Source organism: Lotus japonicus, chromosome 1 (assembly GCF_012489685.1).
Source record: "Lotus japonicus ecotype B-129 chromosome 1, LjGifu_v1.2".
In the NCBI taxonomy this organism is placed as follows: domain Eukaryota; kingdom Viridiplantae; phylum Streptophyta; class Magnoliopsida; order Fabales; family Fabaceae; genus Lotus; species Lotus japonicus.
Genome location: NC_080041.1, coordinates 105,082,190 through 105,103,942, shown reverse-complemented (window position 1 = coordinate 105,103,942; position 21,753 = coordinate 105,082,190). Strand labels below are relative to the sequence as shown.

Here is a 21,753-nt window from a genome sequence, read left to right as displayed (position 1 = left end):
ATTATAATGTTATTGTTGTTTCCAAATATTGTTGATTTTAAATTCAAATTTAATTACATTAGCTTCTGACTTTGACTCTCTCACTCTGGAAACTCATTCGATTTGATTTCAAACATCAGAAAGATGAGAGCTCTTCCCCTTGATTTTCTAATGATGATAGCAATGTCTTGCATGCTTCCACCTGCTGAATCTGCGCTACTCTTCAAGAGGTAATTTTAGCTTTTCTCCTGACTTTCTAATGGACTAACATTTTTTTATTTTAGTTCTTACAATATTTCTTTCCCATTATTATTATGATTAGTCCAATGATTTATTGTATTGCAGTATCTGACTGTGTCGTGATAAGGGTTATGATAGTCTAAACCTAGATTTTTTTTGTTTTAACCCCTTCATTATAAGGTTTGCACCCTTCGCTGCAATAAATGAGATTGTTAACAGAAAATAGACTAAACAAGTCAAAGTTGTAAAAAAACATGTTTTAAAAGTTAACTAATGCTGTTACTAATTTTTGCTTAATATTCTATATTTTTTTACCCAGCTTCTAATATTTTTTACTTGAATTTCGAATGAAGACTCTCATCAAGGGAATAAATCTTGAGATTTAAACAAAACTAAGGAAATGATTTTCATGGATTTTATTGTTATATGCAGGCTTTGTGTACTATCAAATGAGATACATCTCTATTGATGATTGTAAGTGAATTTTCTTGGAAGATTGAGATTCTTCAAGTGGGGAAGGTGCAGTAACATGTGAAGCTTAATCTCCAATAGACTGTTAGAACATAACCTTAAAGATTAATCATTTTTGGTTACTTATTAATTATATAGCATTAATTATAGAGCATTTACTACTCATTGTATAGGCTGGTGAATGTGTTGTTTTTGTACTCACACTAATGGATTTGATAACATAACGGTGCTAGAAAACAAGAGTCATGGACATACACACATATTTATTGGTTATAGAAAATGAAGTTTGGTGATGCAGGTCATACTCTACTAATAAAAAAATCCGCCAAGATTGTGATTTGGAGATCTAAGCCAATTCAATGGATGCGTTGTTGTTTAATATGTTGGCAATTCCTTATATCTAAGATTTGTGATGTTGTCTTCATATTCACGAATAATGTGAAACGAGTTCCTGTTGATATGGATCAGGCTTAGAAGAGCAGTCTTTATGTCCACTTTGCTTAAGATTTATGACTCTTCTATTTCATCTGTTGTTTAATATATTTTTAATAATCAAAGTATCAATTGATGTATCAAATACGATAGACATATTTCTCGTGCAACGCGCGGGTAAAAAAACACTAGTATTATAAAAATCATAAGTCTTCCGCTTTAATCATAATAAAAAATACACAAATAACTTATTTTAAATAATTGTCAAATAGAATATATATTAAAATAAATAGCACCAGTAACAATTATCACCTTTGTGATTGTGCTGGTGGGTTTGGTTATTTTATAATTTATTTAAATTGTTTTACTATATATTTAATATATTGTAAATACGTTGCAAAACACTTGCATAGCCTAGTGGTAAGGTTTCCTAGGATATGCATCCAGGTGAGGACTTTTTTTATTTATTTTTTCGGAATAAATGGTGGCTGAAAAAAAAACTTGGGACTTTCTGGGTCGACCGGGCCGAGCGAGTCACCGGTTTAACTGCCAAGTCGAGCGATAGGAACCGATTCTCACCGGTTCAACTGCTTAACCGATATATTGAGTGGCTCGAACCAATCAGGTGACCGAGTCCCGGTTGAACCGGTCGGACCGGCCGGTCCGAGCCGAGTCTTAAAACTATGCATGTGAGTAAGAAGGAAAATATTTTTTCTTATTAAAAATAATCAATTGATTGGTAGTTTAGATACGTACCTTTTACAAAATAGTTGAATTCAACGTTACTTTGATGGTTAATTGAACCGCCAATATTAGTACCAATCAGTTCAGGAGCAACTAGTGCAACATGTAAAAAAGAAGGCCACCGTTATTATACTTCAACAATATTTTTTTTTATAAAAATCAATATAGGAGAAATGTATAAGATACTTGGTGTTTCTTTTTGTTAGTTTTCCAATGCATAAAAAAAATACATACCTTCTACTAAATAATTGGATTCAACGTTATCTTGATGGTTAATTGAACCGCCAATACTAGAATCAATTGGTTGATAAGCATCTTCAACTAGTGCAACATGTAAAAACAAAGCAAGTCATCATTTTTAATCTTCAACAAAAAAAAAAATTACAGCAGAAACAAAAATTTATAACCGGAGAAATGACTAACATATTATAATAAACATTACAGAATGCATTAAAAAATAATATAAAGTAAAATATTAATTTGGTCTTCCAAAGGTGGGGAGGTATTGGCGTATTAATCCTCTAAAGATTTTTATCACAAAAATATTTTGCAAAATTTGTCACTAGATTCTTGCAGTAGTATATTTGAAAGATTGTAAATGATATTGTAATATCTTTCGTAGGTATTTGCAGTAGTATGCAAGTTAAACAAAAGAGTGAGCTTAATCATAGGTATTTTAACAGTCTTTTTTTGTCCCCTTACAATTTTTTCATCGAAGTTATTGGAAATAACTCTCATTTCTAACAGCATTGTATATGATGTTGATATGATGCAGATCATATGCCACCGATAGATGAATCAAGCTCTAACTGTTTAGGTTAACCTTCTTTTTTGCTAGCTGTTCCGGTATGGAACCACTGAGCGGGCTAATCGAAATAGAGAGCGAACACCGAGTAAACAAGATAAGTAAAAATGCGTAAAATGATAGGGTCCCTGCCGCTTGGGCAGTCCTCTTCTATTTATAACTTGGGTTTTGGTCCGGCTGGACCATGGGTTACCCGGCCCATTTGTTACATGATAGTGATAAGCCCAAAATAAATGACCCGGTTCGCCTATATCAGTCCACAGGCCCACAAGACACTGATGTTTTAGAACTAAAACGATAGTGTCTTACTTAGGCCCACAACGTCTGGTTCGCCCATATACAATGTGAATAAATTCATGAGCGCACAGGCTTCCAACAAAATAAGGCTAACCATAATGTAAACAATGTTAAGCTAATCATTACAAAGTTAAATCGGTCTGTGTGGCGTATGAAGTCTAAATGACACTTCACCCATCACTTCAATCACTATGCACAAATCAAATCTCTTTCCGGATTTTGTACCTGTTGCAATCATCACAAATATAACACAGATATCTTGAAACTTGTAATGCATAAGGCCTACCTAAGCTATGCTACTCACATTAATTAAGAAATGCATTTAAAATCCACTCATGGAGTAGCCCTTCTCTGAAAAGACTCGACTCCCTCGAAACGACACATTCACCTGCCAACTGACGTCACTCTTCATTCAATCGCTACCTTTTTGCCAAACGTCGTCTCTTAATGGCGCGCTGATTCACCGCCTTAATGAGTTTGAATGTGTGGCTTGAATGAACGCGTGGATTCACACAAACCACGCGTTTGCTCACCATTTACCTTAAGTGCCTTTAACCATACCTTTCTAACTCATCTCTTCACCTTCCGCCGTTTCTCTATATATAGCAGTCATTTTTTACTACAAATTACTTCACTCTTCTCTTTCAAAAGTTTCTCAAACCTCGTGTACTCGTAGAGTTTCCTGCATTGACCTGCGAGTGTTCTCCAACATTGCCAGAACTCCCCCAAATTAGCCAAGTTCATCAGATCCTTTCCCTGGTAAGCACTTCTCACTCAACCTGCTTGTACAATTTTTTCATCATTCTACACTAAACCTTTCATGTAAAATCTTTGCCTCTTCATCTTCTTGTTTTACTGAAATCATTCTTAAAAACTAATCTCCTTCACAACTGCAACTCCAATTTTACCCCACTACATGTCATAAATCCTGAATCCTTTACAATTTCAGGAATTCTTTTCAAAATGGATGCAAAACGCACCCGTAAAGTCTCTAAAGCTTCTAAAACTTCTTCCATTGCAGTTGATACATGGGTCACTAGTAAAGTTAAAACTAGGTTCACTAAATTCTGCAATGTTAAAACTGTAATGGACTTAATTACTGAAAACACTTTTCGCTCTGATGGCCAAGATGTGTACCTTGACATAGTCCCCTGTTTACCTACCGAACCTTGTTGTTTTGGGGCTGCTGACCCTAACGGCAAAAATCACACCTATTTCTTTGAAAACATTTTTACTGACCTAAAATATAAACTCCCTCTGTCAGATTTCACTTGCTTCGTTTTAACCCTACTGAATGTTGCCCCAACACAACTCCATTGTAATAGCTGGGCATACCTGAGGGCGTTCGAACTTTTGTGTCAAGTGTTAGGTATCGAACCCACTAGCAGTAAGTTTTTTTACTTCTTTGAAACTAGTGGTAGAAGCATAAAAGGCGAATATCTTTCTCTAGCCGCCGCTAGGGGAAAAGGCCTATTTACCTTATTTAGAAGCCACTACAAACAGTTTAAAGGGAGATTCTTTAGGCTAAACGAAACAGAAAAGTGCAAGGATGTATTTTATTTCAATGATGGAAGCCCAAAGTTCCCTTTCTACTGGACCGCCCGTTATGAGGCTATCATCAAACTTCCTGATGATTCCCTCACCCCTGAAGAAATGGTGGATTGCACCTTTCTATCTAGCATTGACTTGAATCTCACCGAATTTCTAGATGCCCATTATGAAAACAGATTGGGTGAATATGTGGGTAAGACTCTTGAATTTCAGTATCTTCGTATTTCAAATGTTTGCTGTTTCTAACTTTTCTTTTCTGTTTCAGCGAAAATGACTCTCCTTTCTGATGATGATATCCTACGATTCCGCCGTGAACAACAGGCTGCAAGAGAAAAAAGGAACCCGGCGAAGACTCTACTTGATGCCGATGCTAGTCACTCAGGCACGGAATCTAATCGTCCTCAAAAGAAAAAGAAGAGGAATGACACTCCTGAACCAAACAAAGGGAAGGACGCATCGCAACCTTCAATGGAAAAATTTATGGTGAAGAATAACCCTCAACGTTTGGTGCATCAAGGTGGGTCTTCAAGCGCTCCGCCTCCGACATGGAAAAGCGTGCTGAAGGAATTCGAAGAACTTACCTCTGAAGAGGTAACTTCGCTATGGGATTCAAAGATTGACTTCAACGCATTGGTGGAAACCAATTTGGTGTTCAAGGCGGATCAGGAGAAGATCAAAAGGATTGGACTAAAGGAAGCTTGTCAAGCCATCATGACAAAAGGACTGGAAATCACGGCTATTTCAAAAATGGTCGACCTGGAGACCGCTGGTTTTGACGGGATTAATGCCGCCAAACAACTTGAAGAGAAAGAAAGAGAAATCCTGAAGATGAAAGCCACAATGAAATTGTTGGATTCTGCCAACAAAGTGAATGAGAAAAAAGCCACAGATTTGGCCCTAGAAAATGAACGCCTGAAGAAACATGCTGAAGATTTAAACACCGCTCAGAAAGCTAAGGAAGAAGAACTTGTGAAATCTCAGGCAGAAATCACACAACTCAATTCCGCCAATGCTGAATTGAAAAATGAAAATTCTAAGTTGCATTCAGAAATTTCTGAACTGAAGAATTCTGTCCTTGACCAATTTGAAGCTGGATTCGCAAAAGCCAAAGAACAGATTCTTTTCCTAAATCCTCAAGTTTCCATCAACTTTGCCGGTTCCGATCCTTATGCAAGGATTGTTGATGGCAAATTGATCAGCCCTGACACTGGTGATGAAGAAGAAGAAGAAGAAGAAGAGGAAGAAGAAGCAGATAAAAATGAAGAGGATGAGAACGCCAACAACAACGAAGGCGAAGGAGAAAATCACTAGTTCCACCCCTGTTCAAGCATATGTTCTACATGAATTATCCTTTAGTCTTTTTTTTATTTATTTTCTAAGTTAGTTAAATCTGCCTATGTTTTATCTTTATTTCTGTAAGTGTTGAGCAATTAGCTCCACAGTTTATCCTAAGTATTTATGTAATGTTTATCAAGCACTATTAATATGATGTGTTTTCTATATATCCACTCTCAAATTGTATAAATCTAATGGTTCTGCCTCCTGTCTAAATTATTTCAACACTTAATATATTTCTGTTCCTATTCCTATTCTATGAGGACATCACATCTTAACTTAACATAGAAACCATTAAGTAATTCCTTCAATCTCAATAACAGGATTCATCCAATAACAACTAGATCAATCAGACAAATCAATATAATTAATAATACTGCGCTTTACTAACCTTTCAATCAGTAAGTTCAAAGTATAACTTAACATGAATAACTTTTACTAACCTTTCACCAAATTTGATCCGCCCTCGTCGTTTAGTTGAATACATTATTCCCACATTTTGCAGTACATAATGAAATATGCTTAAATGAATCTCGTCAAATGTTGTGAAGTTTAAACTTAATCAACTACTTTGGAATCATAAGGCCTTTGTGTACATAACTTAGTCAAATTTTTCATTTTTGACACAGTTACTCATGGAAATCAAAGTCAACATATTTGATTTCATTAGTATGCTCGCGTGGAGACTTGTGCTTAGTTTGGACAAGCTTAAATCCAATTTAAGACTGTGCTTATGAATTCGTGGCCGAATGCTCTTGTTTTAAGAGATTTACTTTTTTCTCAATTGTCTGACGTCGCCCAATTGATAGACCTTAGTTGATAAGTTTCCGCTATGGGTAAAATAAATAAGTAAAATGATAAGCCCTTGATCATTTTAAAAAGGTTATGCCTCGTTAAAAACTCTCCCGCCTGGGGTAGAGAAAAGAGTGCATACCTGTTATTCATTAATAATTGATGCCTCGTTAAAAACTCTCCCGCCTGGGGTAGAGAAAAGAGTGCATCGAATTTAGTCTTACACAACAAACATAGTCTTAAACAATACAACCAACAAACGTAGACTTCAACACACACAAACTGAAACAACGAAACATAGTCTTGGACAAACATACACTGAAACAAACTGTACAAAACCAAACAAACCGAACGAACCACCCTGCACTTCAACTGTAATAATAACGGAGATGCTGTGCATTCCAAGCCCTTGGGACCCTTCGCCCCGATAACTCCTCCAAATGATACGCCCCTTGACCAAGCTCACGCAGAATCCTGTAAGGTCCTTCCCAATTAGGTGATAACTTCGAATCATCAGGCCCCTTTGCCTTCCTACGCAGAACCAAATCACCAACTTTCATTTGCCTCGGAACCACTCTAGAGTTGTATCGCCTTTCCGACCTCTGTTTTACCATCGCTTGCCTTAAACGAACCTCTGCCTGCGTTTCCTCTGCCAAATTGAGATCAACCACTCTGTTCATGTCGTTCTGCTCTTCATCATAAGTTGCCACCCTGAAATTTACATCCTGCAATTCTGCTGGTATCATTGCATCTACCCCGTAAGTCAACTTAAAAGGTGATTCGCCAGTAGTCGATTGAGGAGTTGTATTGTACGCCCAAATGACTGTGATCAACTCTTCAGCCCATAATCCTTTAGCTTCGCCTAGACGCTTTCTAATTCCATTGAGAATGACCTTATTCGCTGACTCCACTTGTCCATTTGTCTGAGGGTGCTCAACTGAGGCGAAACGCATCTCAATTCCCATTCCTGCACAAAAATCCTTCACACTCCTGCTTGTAAACTGTGTCCCATTGTCTGAGACGATAGTTGCTGGAACGCCAAATCTGCAAACCAACTTTCTCCAATAAAACTTTTTGACTTTTTCTGCCGTTATTTTCGCCATTGATTCCGCCTCAATCCACTTAGTAAAATAGTCTACCGCAACCAAAATAAACCTGATCTGAGAACCTGCCGGAGTGAACGGTCCCAGAATATCTACTCCCCACATTGCAAATGGCCACGATGAACTTATTGAGCTAAGAGTCTCAGGCGGCGCCTTATGTAAATCTGCATAAATTTGACACTTACCACACTTCTTCACATACTCCATACAATCCCCTCGTAAAGTTGGCCAATAGAACCCTGCTCTGAGCACTTTCGCCGCCAAAGATCTTCCCCCAACATGACTTGCACACACACCTTCGTGAACCTCAAACATGATTCTTTCCGCCTCATCCTTGGAAACACATCTCAATAAAGGTATTCCAATCCCTCTTCTGTACAATTGACCGCCTAACAATGTGTAACGACTTGCCTCGCGAATTTGATCCTTAGAAAATGTCAGCACATCAGAACCTTCTGCCTCCAAACACTTCTTGATACGCCCTATCCAATCTGAATCCGCTAAAGTTAACACCATCATTGTCTCATCTTCTTCGATACTTGGGCTGCTTAAAACTTCCTGGATGACTGATTTATTGTTTCCCGGCTTCTTGGTGCTTGCTAACTTTGACAGAATATCTGCCCTAGTATTCTCCTCGCGCGGAACATAATTGACCTGCACTATGCCTATCTGCTTTATCAATCCTTGAGCTTTCAATAAATACTTAGCCAGCTCGCCTGATATTCACCTTGAATTTGTCTGGAAACTATCTGAGAATCTGTTTTAATTATTATGCTCTTGACTCCCATCTCGATCGCCAACTTCAGCCCTGCAATTATAGCTTCATACTCTGCCTGATTATTGCTTGCTTTAAAGTCAAACTTGAGTGACTGCTCAACTGTCACGCCACCTGGCCCTTCTAAAATGATTCCAGCTCCACTGCCCTTGACGTTAGACGAACCATCTACAGACAAACTCCATTCACCAACTTCCATATTTTTCTCACAGGAAGACATTTCATTGACAAAATCCATCAGTACCTGTGCTTTAACCAGACCTTTCTTATCAAACGTGATTTCAAATTCCGACAACTCAACAGCCTAGGAAACCATTCTTCCAGCCAGATCAGGCTTTTGCAAAACTTGACGAAGTGACAAATCTGTTTTTACCACAATTGGAAAGCCTTGAAAATAAGGTCTTAATTTCCTGGCGGAGATGATTAAAGCTAACGCAGCCTTTTCAATTTTTTGATATCTAACTTCAGCTCCTTGAAGAGCATGACTCACAAAATATATGATCCTCACATCATCTTTACTTTCTTGCAACAAAACTGAACTAACTGCATTATCAGAAATGGAAATAAACATTGATAATGAAATACCTGGAACTGGTTTGGCTAAAATTGGTGGCCTGGATAAATGATCCTTCAAACTTTGGAACGCCTTCTCACATTCTTCAGTCCAATGAAAAGTTTTGTTCTTCCTTAAGCATTGAAAAAATGGTGCTGATTTTTCCCCAGAACACGGAAGAAACCTGGACAAAGCCGCTATTCTTCCTGTTAATTTCTGCACATCTTTAACTGAAGCTGGGCTCTGCATATCAAGTATCGCCTTGCACTTATCAGGATTCGCCTCAATTCCTCTCCTAGTGATCATGAAACCCAAAAACTTTCCACTTTGAATTCCAAACGAACACTTTTCTGGATTAAGTCTCATGTTATGCTTTCTTAATTCGCCAAAAGCTTCTTCGAGATCAGAACAATGTGCCATCATTTCCTCTGACTTGACCACCATGTCGTCTACATAAATCTCCATGTTCCGCCCCACCTGCTTGTCAAACACCTTGTCCATCAACCTTTGATATGTTGCTCCCGCATTCTTCAACCCAAACGGCATAGTCTGATAACAATAATTTGCCTGATTTGTCATAAAAGCTGTCTTCTCCTCATCGGGCTGGTACATTCTTATCTGGTGATACCCTGAATATGCATCCATGAGGCTAAGCATTCCGAACCCTGATGCCCTATCAACAAGCTTATCAATATTTGGTAAAAGGATAAGAATCCTTAGGACAGTGTTTGTTCAAATCTGTATAATCCGTGCACATTCGCCACTTTCCATTAGCCTTCTTCACCATAACAACATTCGCCAACCAGGTTGGATACTTTACCTCCCTAATAAATCCAGCTTCCAGTAACTTATTTGTTTCCACCTTCACAGCTTCTGCCTTTTCTTCGCCCATCTTTCTTTTAAACTGAACAATAGGTTTCGCCTCGGGATTTAAAGCCAATTTGTGACATATAAATTCCGGATCGATTCCTGGTAAATCCCTTGCACTCCATGCAAACAAATCCATATTCTCAGACAATAACTTTACTAATATGTTTTCCTGACTTGTAGTTAAATTGACACCAACTTTCAAGTTTCGCTCCCCAATCTGGATCGCCTTAGTTTCCTCTTCTGATTTCATCTTGTGCTCACTAAATCCCTCTCGAGGATCCAAAATAATTTATGACTGTTCTAAATCCACCTCATAGACCCGATGCCCCTCTTTCACTGCCTTCTTACCCATGTGCCCATACTGCTTGAAGCTTTCTGAATAACACTTTCGAGCAACCATTTGATCAGCCTTTAAAATTCCAACTCCTCATTTGCTCAATGGATACTTCGCCGTTAAATGTCTTGTAGAAATGATCGCCCCCAGTCTGTTTAGTGATGGCCTCCCAATAAGTACATTGTACGGTGAAGTACACTTTATTACCAAAAACTTAATAGCAAATGCCTCCGCACTCTTCCCTTCTCCAAAAACAGTCTTCAATTCCACATATCCTCGAACAAATACTTTTTCTCCAGAAAAACCCACTAAAGAACCATCATAAGGCAATAAATCAGATTCACTGAGCCCCAACTTTTCAAAAGCGTCACCATAAATCAAATCCGCTGAACTTCCTTGATCCAAAAGTACCCTCTCAATTTCATAATCCGCAATCCTCAGCATTACAACAATTGGATCGTCTTCGTGAGGTTGTACTCCCTCAAAATCTCGCACAGTAAACGTTATATCGGGTTGATTGGTTGCCCAACTTCCCCAATCGTTAGAGTAAACAGCATTAATAGAATGAACGTACCTCTTACGAGCTGAGTTAGTCATTCCTCCGCCACGAAATCCACCAAAAATAGAATGAATTCGCCCCTTTGCTTTTCCATCTGACTGCCTATCTTGACCATCTTCCTCAATCTCTTTTCCATCTTCGGTTCGTCTTATTGAAGTTCCTGCTTCATCTGAATTGCTTCGCCCTTCAAGCTGCTTCATATACCCAGCCTTTATCAATTTATCAATCTCCTTCTTCAAAGTAAAACAGTCATCAGTATTGTGTCCTGAAATCCTGTGATACTCACACACCTCTTCTTATCCACATAACCCGTTGACGGCTTTGGCTGTCGCGGAAAACGAATAACATTCGCCTCCAGACACGTGTGCAAAGCTTCGGTCAAATTAACCGCCAATAGAACTGCACGATCATTTTGGTTCCGAGTCCACGTCATCGAATGTCCTGGCCCACGCACTCCATACGGTTGAGCACGATTTTTTAAATTAAAACGATTCTCAAATCGTCCGTCATAACGGTTACGATTGTTATACCCTGCGTTGCCACGTTCGGTCCATCCCTTCGAATATTGATCCGCAACCGCTCCCTTCTTCGTCTCAAACTGCTGTTTCTGCCCTGGAACCGCTGCATTCGGGCGGTTGTTCTTGATCCGATCACTCTGCTCCTCCCTGATGTATCCTTGTACCCTTTCGCGCAAATGCATCATTGTCTCCACAGGTTTTCTACTCAAATTACTGTTCAAACCACCCGGCTTCAAGCCTAATTCAAAAGCTGCAATGCAAATTTCTGGCATTTTATCCTCCAAATGAACAGATAATTGATTGAAACGCCCCATGTAAGACTGCAAAGTCTCATTTGGTCCTTGAAGAACATTAAATAATGTCGCCGGAGTTACTTTTTGTGCACGACTGGTAGAAAACTGAGACAAGAACTTTGTAGATAATTCAGTGAAATTGACAATTGACCTTGACGGTAGAGTTGTAAACCAAACCATCGCCGATTTCTTAAAAGTTGATGGCAACATTTTGCACTTCAACGCGTCTGATGCGCCTACAATGACCATTTTCGTGTTGAAATACACTAAATGGTCCTTTGGATCTGAATCGCCATAGTAAGAGTCAAGTTTCAATGTCTTTAAATTGTCTGGGACGGCAGTGTTCGCTATTTCCTCTGTAAAAGGTTGAAAGTCCACCACCGTCTCAACCATTCTTCGATCGCCCTCTCGTAAACCCTGAGTCTGATTGATATCAGTAAGTTGATTCTGTAACTGTTGATTATGTTGACGAAGTTCATTGAGATCGTCCATGATCCGCTGAAGAACATCGGGAGGAACATCATTTTGTTGAACATGATTCCTCTCTCCGTTCGCCCCGGATCGAGTCACCATTGCGGTGAAAATTGAAGCCTAGGAAAGTATCCTTCGGCCCCACGGTGGGCGCCAATGTTCCGGTATGGAACCACTGAGCGGGCTAATCGAAATAGAGAGCGAACACCCAGTAAACAAGATAAGTAAAAATGCGTAAAATGATAGGGTCCCTGCCGCTTGGGCGGTCCTCTTCTATTTATAACTTGGGTTTTGGTCCGGCTGGACCATGGGTTACCCGGCCCATTTGTTACATGATAGTGATAAGCCCAAAATAAATGACCCGGTTCGCCTATATCAGTCCACTAGCATATGAGCAAAGTCCTTCCTTCACAAATTGGGAGGATTGATTGAAGAGCTTGATAAAGCAGATTAGATCTACTAAGGAAAAATGTTTGGTGGTGGCTTATGAGGTGTGGATTGTTTTCGATTACTTCTATATACTCATGTTTCACTAGAGCTAGATTTGGCATTGCCAAATTTATTGGATTGGGATTTTTATCAATTTATAGAAATCTCAAGGGGTGTAGTATAATGGAATTTTTTTGTTTCAATTTCACATTGGCGGTCTTTTTAAGTGAAAATTAAAACCGTCTTTTTCTTCCAAAAAAAAAAAACAAAATTGTCACTAATTTTGGCCACATAATGAACTACCATGATGATAGTTTAAAAGTACTGATTTGGTTTATTTCTACGTCATTTTTTTCTCACAATGAGTTTTCGGGTCAGTTTTCACATATCTTGACTTATCTTGCTTACGGTGTGTAACTGCCGATAGCGAAACATTTTTTTGAAACACCGAGAATCAATCCCGAGAGCTCTAATTCAACCCCAAGTTGTCCTAGTGGCAGTCTTATACAGCTAGGCTAAGAGATTTGGTTAGTCATGAGATTTTATAAAATAAAACTATGAAGATAAAGTAACCGGTAAAACTATTCATATCATCTTCCCACTTATTCATGTTATCTCCCTTTTTAAAAAACCCAAAAATATACCATGAAGGTCAAAATTCCCCACCATCCCCTCACATCCCAAAAATTTACCGCGCCTCTCTCTTTCTCTCTCACCATCCCTATTCTTCATTTCTCTCTCACTATCTTTACATGCACCGTCTTCTTCTTCAACCCAAACCCTAAAATTTCTTCTTTAAAAGCTTTTCTTCTCAAGATCAAGCTTTTCTCTAGGTAAGCAATAAATCCTTTCACTCTTCCCTCTTTTGCGTCTTCTTTTTTATTATTTCCGCCACTTACCTGCTCCAGTTTTGTCTCTATTGGATTAAATTTGTTTCGGTATGTACTTTTTACTAGAAATAGAGGTACCACATTTAAAAATGTGGTATGTTAAGTTTAGGTACAAAATCTTAAAATGCAGAACTTCTTTTTGCCCTTAAAAATTATATAATGCTTTTTAAATTGCAGTACATATTTGTAACGTACCACACTTTACCCTTCGGTTTGTATATTAGTGTTTACCACACTTTAAACTGCTTTAAAAGACGTTCTGCATTTTGTCCATAAGCCACTTTATATTGCAAAGTTTCTGACTTTTACATACTTCTTAATTTTATATCCATATATGGCTAAAATAAGGTGTATAAGCTCAAGTCGTCCTCCATCGAAAATCACAAATCATTTGTTAAGAGAAGTGAAAAAATTTAGTAATCAAGAAGCCTGTTAAATTAGAAGTAAAATCCACTCCTTACTCTTACTCTTATGTGAAAAATATTATTTACCTTGCAATGAATTGGCAACATTCATAGCTTCTTGTGGGATACTTGAACCGGAAGCCACATTGTTGTGAACTCCTTCATCAACTGGATCAACGGTGCATACGCTAATGCCTTTTCCTGGTATTTGGTCTACATGGGGTCTAATTCTTGAAACACCTCCAGCAAACACATCACCACATCTCTTGCACTTCACCTTCTCCTTCACCTTGCCATTTTCTTCTACTGTAACTTTTGTAACTTGATTCCAATAGTCCTGATTTTTCCTCCTACCCATAATTACTAAATTTCCTAAACACAAAAAAATCAAATCTCTTCATAAATATTTAAAGAATTCACTTATTTAATACATATGAAAACAGAAATGAACACATGGTTTTAACTTGAGAAAATTTGAGAGAGTTTACCATTGCACAGGATTCTAACCCAAAATAAATATTATTGTTGCTACAATTAGAACTCCACACCTGGAACTTCCTCACTTTACTCTTTCATTCCTGTAGAATGAATATGACAGTCATTACTCATTATACAAAAAAGGGAATAGATAGAGTTAAAATGGAAAAAGTTAGATTGTAAATATGTAGAGAAGCAATCTATTAGTAAATAAGTTAGATTTTCTCTACGGGGAGAACACAAATTTAAACTACAGTAAAAGTGATTTGTTTGTTGGGAGAACAACTATAATTTCCAAAACTGATTAAGACATAAAAAACCAAAGAAAAAAGAAAGAGAAGCAATCTCTACATACAAAGCTAAAAAGTCTACCAGCAAGCCAACCAATAAACCTGTTTTGATATTTTCACACCTACTTTCACTTACATATTATATCCACTTTTTTTTCTACCTCATAATTCATCATATCTTTTTTTTTTTTTATCTTGTATTCTTATACCTCTCAAAATATGAAGGGGAAATGCAAACAAAACATTTTCATTCTTAAACTAACATGGAAAGTAAATACGTTGCACGCAACAGTAGCAGAATAAATAAATCAATTTATTAAAAAAAATACATGCACCAAAGATAACATAAAAAATAGAGAATCTGTTAAGTCCCCTGATCAAATTCCTCACTAAGGCTTTGTTTGTTTCAAACGAATCTGAGAGGAAAAGAAAGTGAAGGAAAGAAAAGAGTGAGAATATTCTATTTTCCACTATTTGGTATCACGGTAGAAAGAAAAGAAAAGAAAACTTTTTGTGGGTCCCACATCAAAAAACTTTCCCTCCGATTCGGGCAGAAAATTGGAAAGTTGGAGCCATTTTAATGAAAAAGACCAACCTACCCTTAAAATTTATTTCCTCATTTTTTCAGCCCTCTTTTCTCTTCTCTCCTGCAGTGTGAACCCAAGATTGCAGCTAGGAATTCATTTGGCAGAGAAACCTCAGATAAGAGCCAAAGGTACTTCCTTTGTGTTGGTCATCGGTTTAATTTCACTTTCCCAATGTTTATGTTGTAAATCCCTCACACATGCATTGTTTATTTTGTGCATTTTTATTTGTGCTGTGATGGATATGAAAGGGTGTGAATGTATCTAAGATTTCAATTGTTGGTATATGCGTTTTTAAGATTCTAAGATGTGGGGTTCTGGAATATGCTTCATGGATTGTTTAGTGAAATTTTTGTGGTTCAGTGCTTGCCCCTTTTGTCTATATCAAGTTCTGTAGTAAACTCTTTTAGATTGCAAAAAATTTCATCACAAAGCTTATTTTATTCCAATGTTATTCTCAGTCTAATTTCTTTATTTGTCTTCTTTACAAGTTATTTCTAGCCATGAATATAAAGGGTGTGATATAAAAAAAAATCAAATAGGATCATCATTCACTTTACAATTGTTGTAATTTCATACAGATCTCTAATACCCAATACAGATAACAAAACTAATTAGTGGAAAGTTCAAATCTTTGGGAAAAACAAGGTTGATTGAACTCTCCATGTTTCAAGATTAAAACTTCAAAATGAAAACTGAAAAAGGAACAAGTTCCAGATAGGTTAAAATTAGTAAAATTACAAGAGAAAAAAAAAGATCTTATCGGATAGAAATCAAAAGGGTTTAACACACTTGATGTTCAACTGAGTAAAGGAAGAGCAAAATCAAACCTTTGTTTAGCACTTGTGTTTTTTTGGCTCAAGTTGGAGGGACACTTGGTTTTTTATATACTGTTATCTTTTCTTTTTCTCCTTGTATTTAATCTGAAGTGGCAGTGACTATAATTCTTTTGTATTTGGGTTATGGTGTTATTTTTTTTTCTTTAATAAATTTCATTACATGTCTGTAGCATAATTGCTAATGTTTTATTTTTCTTATTTTTTACTGAGATCACATTTTTACTGGATCAATATCCTCACAATCTTTTTGAATGTTATTTTCTTTATTTTTCTGTTGTCATCACAGGGATTTGGACAGATTTAGTGTGGTTCACAACTACTTCAAACGACCTTATTGGTATTTTCAAGTTTATTTTCTCTTCTCTAATTATGATAATGAAATTTGGATTATGAGAGTTGCTACCGTTTATTGGTGTTATTGAGTTAATCATGCTTTCTAAATTGGTTTAATACCAATATGAAATCTTGCTTTGTGTGTGGTTATTAGTTCACATGTTTTTTTTTTATGTTTGGCCTGAATTTTAAATTTGGATATTGTTGGTATAAGTCTTGAAAACTTACTATTAAAATGCGAATTATAATCAAGTAGGTAGTGATGGTTGCACAATATGTAAATTTCCTAATCATCGCCCTTTTCTTCATTGATATAGGCATGGATTTTGTTAATAATGAGGGAGACAACTTAGATGAAGCATTCAATGAGATTAGTGAAGTGCAATCTCAAGTGAGACATGCTAACAATGTTGGCATGCCACCTCAAATACAAATTTTAAGTCATTTTCGTCAAGAGTTAGAAAGGCGACATCGCCTTTGTTCTGTAGTTTTGTTATGTTACATAGTTCATGCATTACATATGCTTCAAATGATGTCACATCACATGCATGTTCCAATTAGTGATGAAAATGAACAAAGGGAGCGTAGGCGTCTCCATTTAATGAGACAACTAGCACATACTGAAAAATGTCGGGACATCATACAAATGGGACCTGAAGCATTTATGTTGTTGGTTCATAAATTAAGAGGGATAGAGATTGTAAAGGATACCATACGGTCCACAGTTGAGGAACAAGTTGCTAAATTCTTACATGTCATTGGTCACAATGTAAAAAATCGAACTGTCTCATTTTTCTTCCACCGCTCCGGAGAGACTGTCAGTCGTCACTTTCACAATGTACTACGTGCTGTCATTTCACTTCATGATGAGTTCCTTGTCCAACCATCCGGTAGGGATGTACCTCCACTAATCTTAAACAATAGCAGATTCTATCCATTTTTTAAGGTAGCTTCGTCTTCACTTAGCTTATGTTATATTCGGTCCAAATGTAAATGATATAATTATATTAATAATTTATTCAACGATAAAAGGATTGCATTGGAGCCATAGATGGAACCCGAATGTGGACCCACATTCGGGTGAAGGTCCCAAGAGAAGAAGCCCCCCGATTTCGTGGAAGGAAATGTAAGATCAAGTTTTGATCTAGTAGTACAATTTTATGTTTTGATGATTACAAGTTAACCTTTTGATATGAACAATTGTGGTACTCTAACGTGTTTTTCTGAGTGTGTTATTTACAGGCTCTGACCTCTATTCAATCTCACACAAATCAGAAGCACTGTGCTTAAAGAGTGTCCCAAACAACGCTTTCGCATTCACCATATTCAGTATGAACAGTGGAAAAGCTTCAGAAGTTCTGAAGTTATACAAACTCTGATGTGGACTCAGTCACTAGAAGTTCTGAAGATCCAGAAAGTCTGATAACCAAGAAACACTGAAGGTTCAGATGTTCTGATGGTGTAGAAGACTCTGAAGATCCAGAAGCTGAATAGTGGAAACTCTGATGTCCAGAAGCAAGATACTCTGAAGACCATGTACTTCCCTCTGAGTTCAGAATCAAAAGATACAATGGTCAGAGGATCTGGGCTTTCCCTCTGACTCTGATCAACCGGCTTCACAAGTTCCAACATGAAGCATTCCCCTGATCAGAAGTCTCCTAGGTTTTAAGGTCAAGTCGCTATCCAAGTACAAAAGCAACTGTACCTTCCTGACGACCTACCTAACAGTCTCAGACACAGCAGAAGCTGGATTTTTCAGAACTGCCCTCCAACGGTAGCATTTCCCATGCAACGTTCAACCCTAATCCTTGGAGTATAAAAAGAGGCTGAAGACTGAAAGAAGCGGCTAGAAGCATTCACATACGCGCAAGACAAATTCAAATTCTTCTAAGCTTTCTTTCATCTGAAATTCATTGTGTTTACTATTAGCTTTTTAGAAGCAAATCTCTTGTAAACATTTCTTTGATAAACAGTTTGTTTAGTTCCTTTAGGAGATCAAGGTTGATCGGATCCTAGAGAAGACTAAGAGAGTGAATCTTAGTGTGAGCTAAGTCAGTGTAATTGTTAGTCACTTGTAGGTTTCAAGTGCAGTTGTAACTTTTACCTGATTAGTGGATTGCCTTCATTCTAAGAAGGAAGAAATCACCTTAACGGGTGGACTGGATTAGCTTGAGTGATTTATCAAGTGAGCCAGGATAAAATCCTTGTGTGCTTTTCTATCTCTTATCTTTAGCACTTAAGTTCTCGAAAGATTTGTCAAAATCTTTAAGGTGGAAGCTTTATCTTGAAAACGTTATTCAAACCCCCCCCCCTTTCTACCGTTTTTCATACCTTCAATTGGTATCAGAGCGCAAGTTCTGATTACCACACCTAACAGTGTTCAGTGATCCGGGCCGGTGTGAAAAACAATGGCTGCCACCACCAGTGAAACTCAAAGAGATGGTTACAATGCAAAGCCTCCCATGTTCGACGGTCAAAGGTTCGAATATTGGAAAGATAGACTGGAAAGCTTCTTTCTGGGTTTCGATGCAGATCTCTGGGATATTATTGTGGATGGCTACGAGCGTCCAGTTGATGCAGATGGCAAGAAGATCCCAAGGTCAGAAATGACTGCAGATCAAAAGAAGCTGTACTCACAACATCACAAAGCAAGAGCAATTCTTCTAAGTGCTATTTCTTATGAAGAGTACCAGAAGATTACAGATCGTGAGTTTGCAAAAGGCATTTTCGAATCTCTGAAGATGTCTCATGAAGGAAACAAGAAAGTTAAAGAATCAAAGGCATTGTCTTTGATCCAAAAGTATGAATCCTTCGTCATGGAGCCAAATGAGACCATTGAAGAAATGTTATCCAGATTTCAGTTGTTTGTAGCTGGAATACGACCTCTCATCAAGAGCTACACAACAAAAGATCATGTCATAAGGGTTATCAGGTGTCTTCCTGAAAGATGGATGCCTTTAGTGACATCAATTGAGCTCACAAGAGATGTCGAGCATATGAGTTTTGAAGAACTCATCAGTATTCTGAAATGCCATGAGCTGAAGCGTTCTGAGATGCAAGATCTGAGGAAAAAGTCCATAGCCTTGAAATCTAAATCTGAAAAGGCTAAGGTTGAGAAGTCAAAAGCTCTTCAAGCTGAAGAAGAAGAATCTGAAGAAGCATCAGAAGATTCTGATGAAGATGAGCTGACTCTGATCTCCAAGAGACTCAACCGCATCTGGAAGCACAGGCAGAGCAAGTACAAAGGCTCTGGAAAGGCAAAAGGAAAGTCTGAATCCTCAGGTCAGAAGAAGTCCTCACTTAAGGAAGTCACATGCTTTGAGTGCAAAGAATCTGGGCACTACAAAAGTGATTGTCCAAAACTGAAGAAGGACAAGAAGCCAAAGAAGCACTTCAAGACCAAGAAAAGTCTGATGGTGACTTTTGATGAATCAGAGTCAGAGGATGTTGACTCTGATGGTGAAGTCCAAGGACTCATGGCCATTGTCAAAGACAAAGGAGCAGAGTCAAAGGAAGCTGTTGACTCTGACTCAGAATCAGAAGGAGATCCTAAGTCAGACGATGAAAATGAGATATCCTTGATAGCTCCACTGAAACACCAATCATGGTATCTGGACAGTGGATGCTCGCGTCACATGACGGGAGAAAGGCGTATGTTCCAAGAGCTAAAACTTAAGCCTGGAGGCGAAGTTGGCTTTGGAGGAAATGAAAAGGGTAAAATTGTTGGTACTGATACTATTTGTGTAGATAACAGTCCATGTATTGATAATGTGTTATTGGTAGACGGCTTAACACATAACTTATTGTCTATAAGTCAATTAGCTGACAAGGGTTATGATGTTATATTCAATCAAAAGTCCTGCTGGGCTGTAAGTCAGATCGATGGCTCTGTTCTGTTTAACAGCAAGAGGAAGAACAACATTTATTAGATCAGATTATCTGAGTTGGAGGCTCAGAATGTGAAGTGCCTTCTGTCTGTTAATGAAGAGCAGTGGGTATGACATAGACGGTTAGGGCATGCCAGTATGAGAAAGATTTCTCAGCTGAGCAAGCTAAACCTTGTCAGGGGCTTACTCAATCTGAAGTTCGCTTCAGACGCTCTTTGTGAAGCATGTCAGAAAGGCAAATTCACAAAAGTCCCTTTCAAGGCAAAGAATGTTGTCTCAACCTCAAGGCCGTGGGAACTTCTACATATCGACCTTTTTGGACCAGTGAAAACTGAGTCTATAGGTGGCAAGAGATATGGGATGGTCATCGTTGACGACTATAGCCGCTGGACATGGGTAAAGTTTCTAACCCGCAAGGATGAGTCTCATGTTGTGTTCTCTACCTTCATAGCCCAAGTGCAAAACGAGAAGGCTTGTAGAATTGTGCGTGTCAGAAGTGACCATGGTGGAGAGTTTGAGAATGACAAGTTTGAGAGTCTGTTTGATTCCTATGGAATTGCACATGATTTCTCTTGTCCCAGAACTCCTCAACAAAATGGTGTTGTTGAGAGGAAGAACAGAACTCTTCAGGAGATGGCTAGAACCATGCTCCAAGAAACTGGCATGGCTAAGCACTTTTGGGCAGAGGCAGTAAATACAGCATGTTACATTCATAACAGAATCTCTGTGAGACCAATTCTGAATAAGACTCCCTATGAATTGTGGAAGAACATAAAACCCAACATTTCTTACTTTCATCCTTTTGGCTGTGTTTGTTATGTTCTTAATACTAAGGATAGATTGCATAAATTTGATGCTAAATCTTCTAAATGTCTATTACTTGGTTATTCTGAGAGATCTAAAGGTTTTAGATTTTATAATACTGATGCTAAGACTATTGAAGAGTCTATTCATGTTAGATTTGACGATAAGCTTGACTCTGACCAGTCAAAGCTAGTTGAGAAGTTTGCAGATTTAAGCATTAATGTTTCTGACAAAGGCAAAGCTCCATAGGAAGCTGAGCCAGAGGAAGATGAACCAGAAGAAGAAGCTGGTCCCTCTGATTCACAAACTCTGAAGAAGAGCAGAATCACCGCAGCTCATCCTAAGGAATTGATTCTGGGCAACAAAGACGAACCAGTCAGAACCATATCAGCCTTCAGACCCTCTGAAGAGACCCTGCTTAGTCTGAAAGGATTGGTGTCCTTAATTGAACCCAAGTCCATAGATGAAGCTCTTCAGGACAAGGATTGGATTCTGGCCATGGAAGAAGAATTGAATCAATTCTCCAAGAACGATGTTTGGAGCTTAGTGAAGAAGCCTGAAAGTGTCCATGTAATTGGAACTAAATGGGTGTTCAGAAACAAGCTAAATGAGAAAGGAGATGTAGTCAGAAACAAGGCAAGGCTAGTTGCTCAAGGCTACAGCCAGCAGGAAGGAATAGACTACACAGAAACTT

The 21,753-nt window shown here is 38.0% G+C and overlaps 2 protein-coding genes across 3 annotated transcripts in view; one reads left to right on the top strand and one right to left on the bottom strand.

The window, feature by feature from the left end:
- Nucleotides 1-21,753, bottom strand: part of LOC130728725 (uncharacterized) — a 58,353-nt gene that overhangs the window by 17,042 nt on the left and 19,558 nt on the right. For both annotated transcript variants that reach the window (XM_057580273.1, XM_057580274.1), the window contains exons 2-5: nt 14,334-14,423; nt 13,933-14,217; nt 2,101-2,187; nt 1,879-1,959 (exon numbers count right to left, since the gene is read on the bottom strand). In XM_057580273.1, coding sequence (XP_057436256.1) covers nt 1,879-1,959; nt 2,101-2,187; nt 13,933-14,203 — 439 coding nt within the window. In that variant the 5' untranslated portion in view covers nt 14,204-14,217; nt 14,334-14,423. The remainder of the gene's footprint in view (nt 1-1,878; nt 1,960-2,100; nt 2,188-13,932; nt 14,218-14,333; nt 14,424-21,753) is intronic.
- LOC130728726 (uncharacterized) lies at nt 15,134-18,731 on the top strand. The gene is made up of 5 exons (XM_057580275.1): nt 15,134-15,327; nt 16,322-16,372; nt 16,686-17,314; nt 17,401-17,494; nt 17,611-18,731. Exons 3-5 carry the CDS (start codon nt 16,688-16,690, stop codon nt 17,745-17,747), a joined length of 858 nt encoding a protein of 285 aa, XP_057436258.1. The 5' UTR covers nt 15,134-15,327; nt 16,322-16,372; nt 16,686-16,687; the 3' UTR covers nt 17,748-18,731.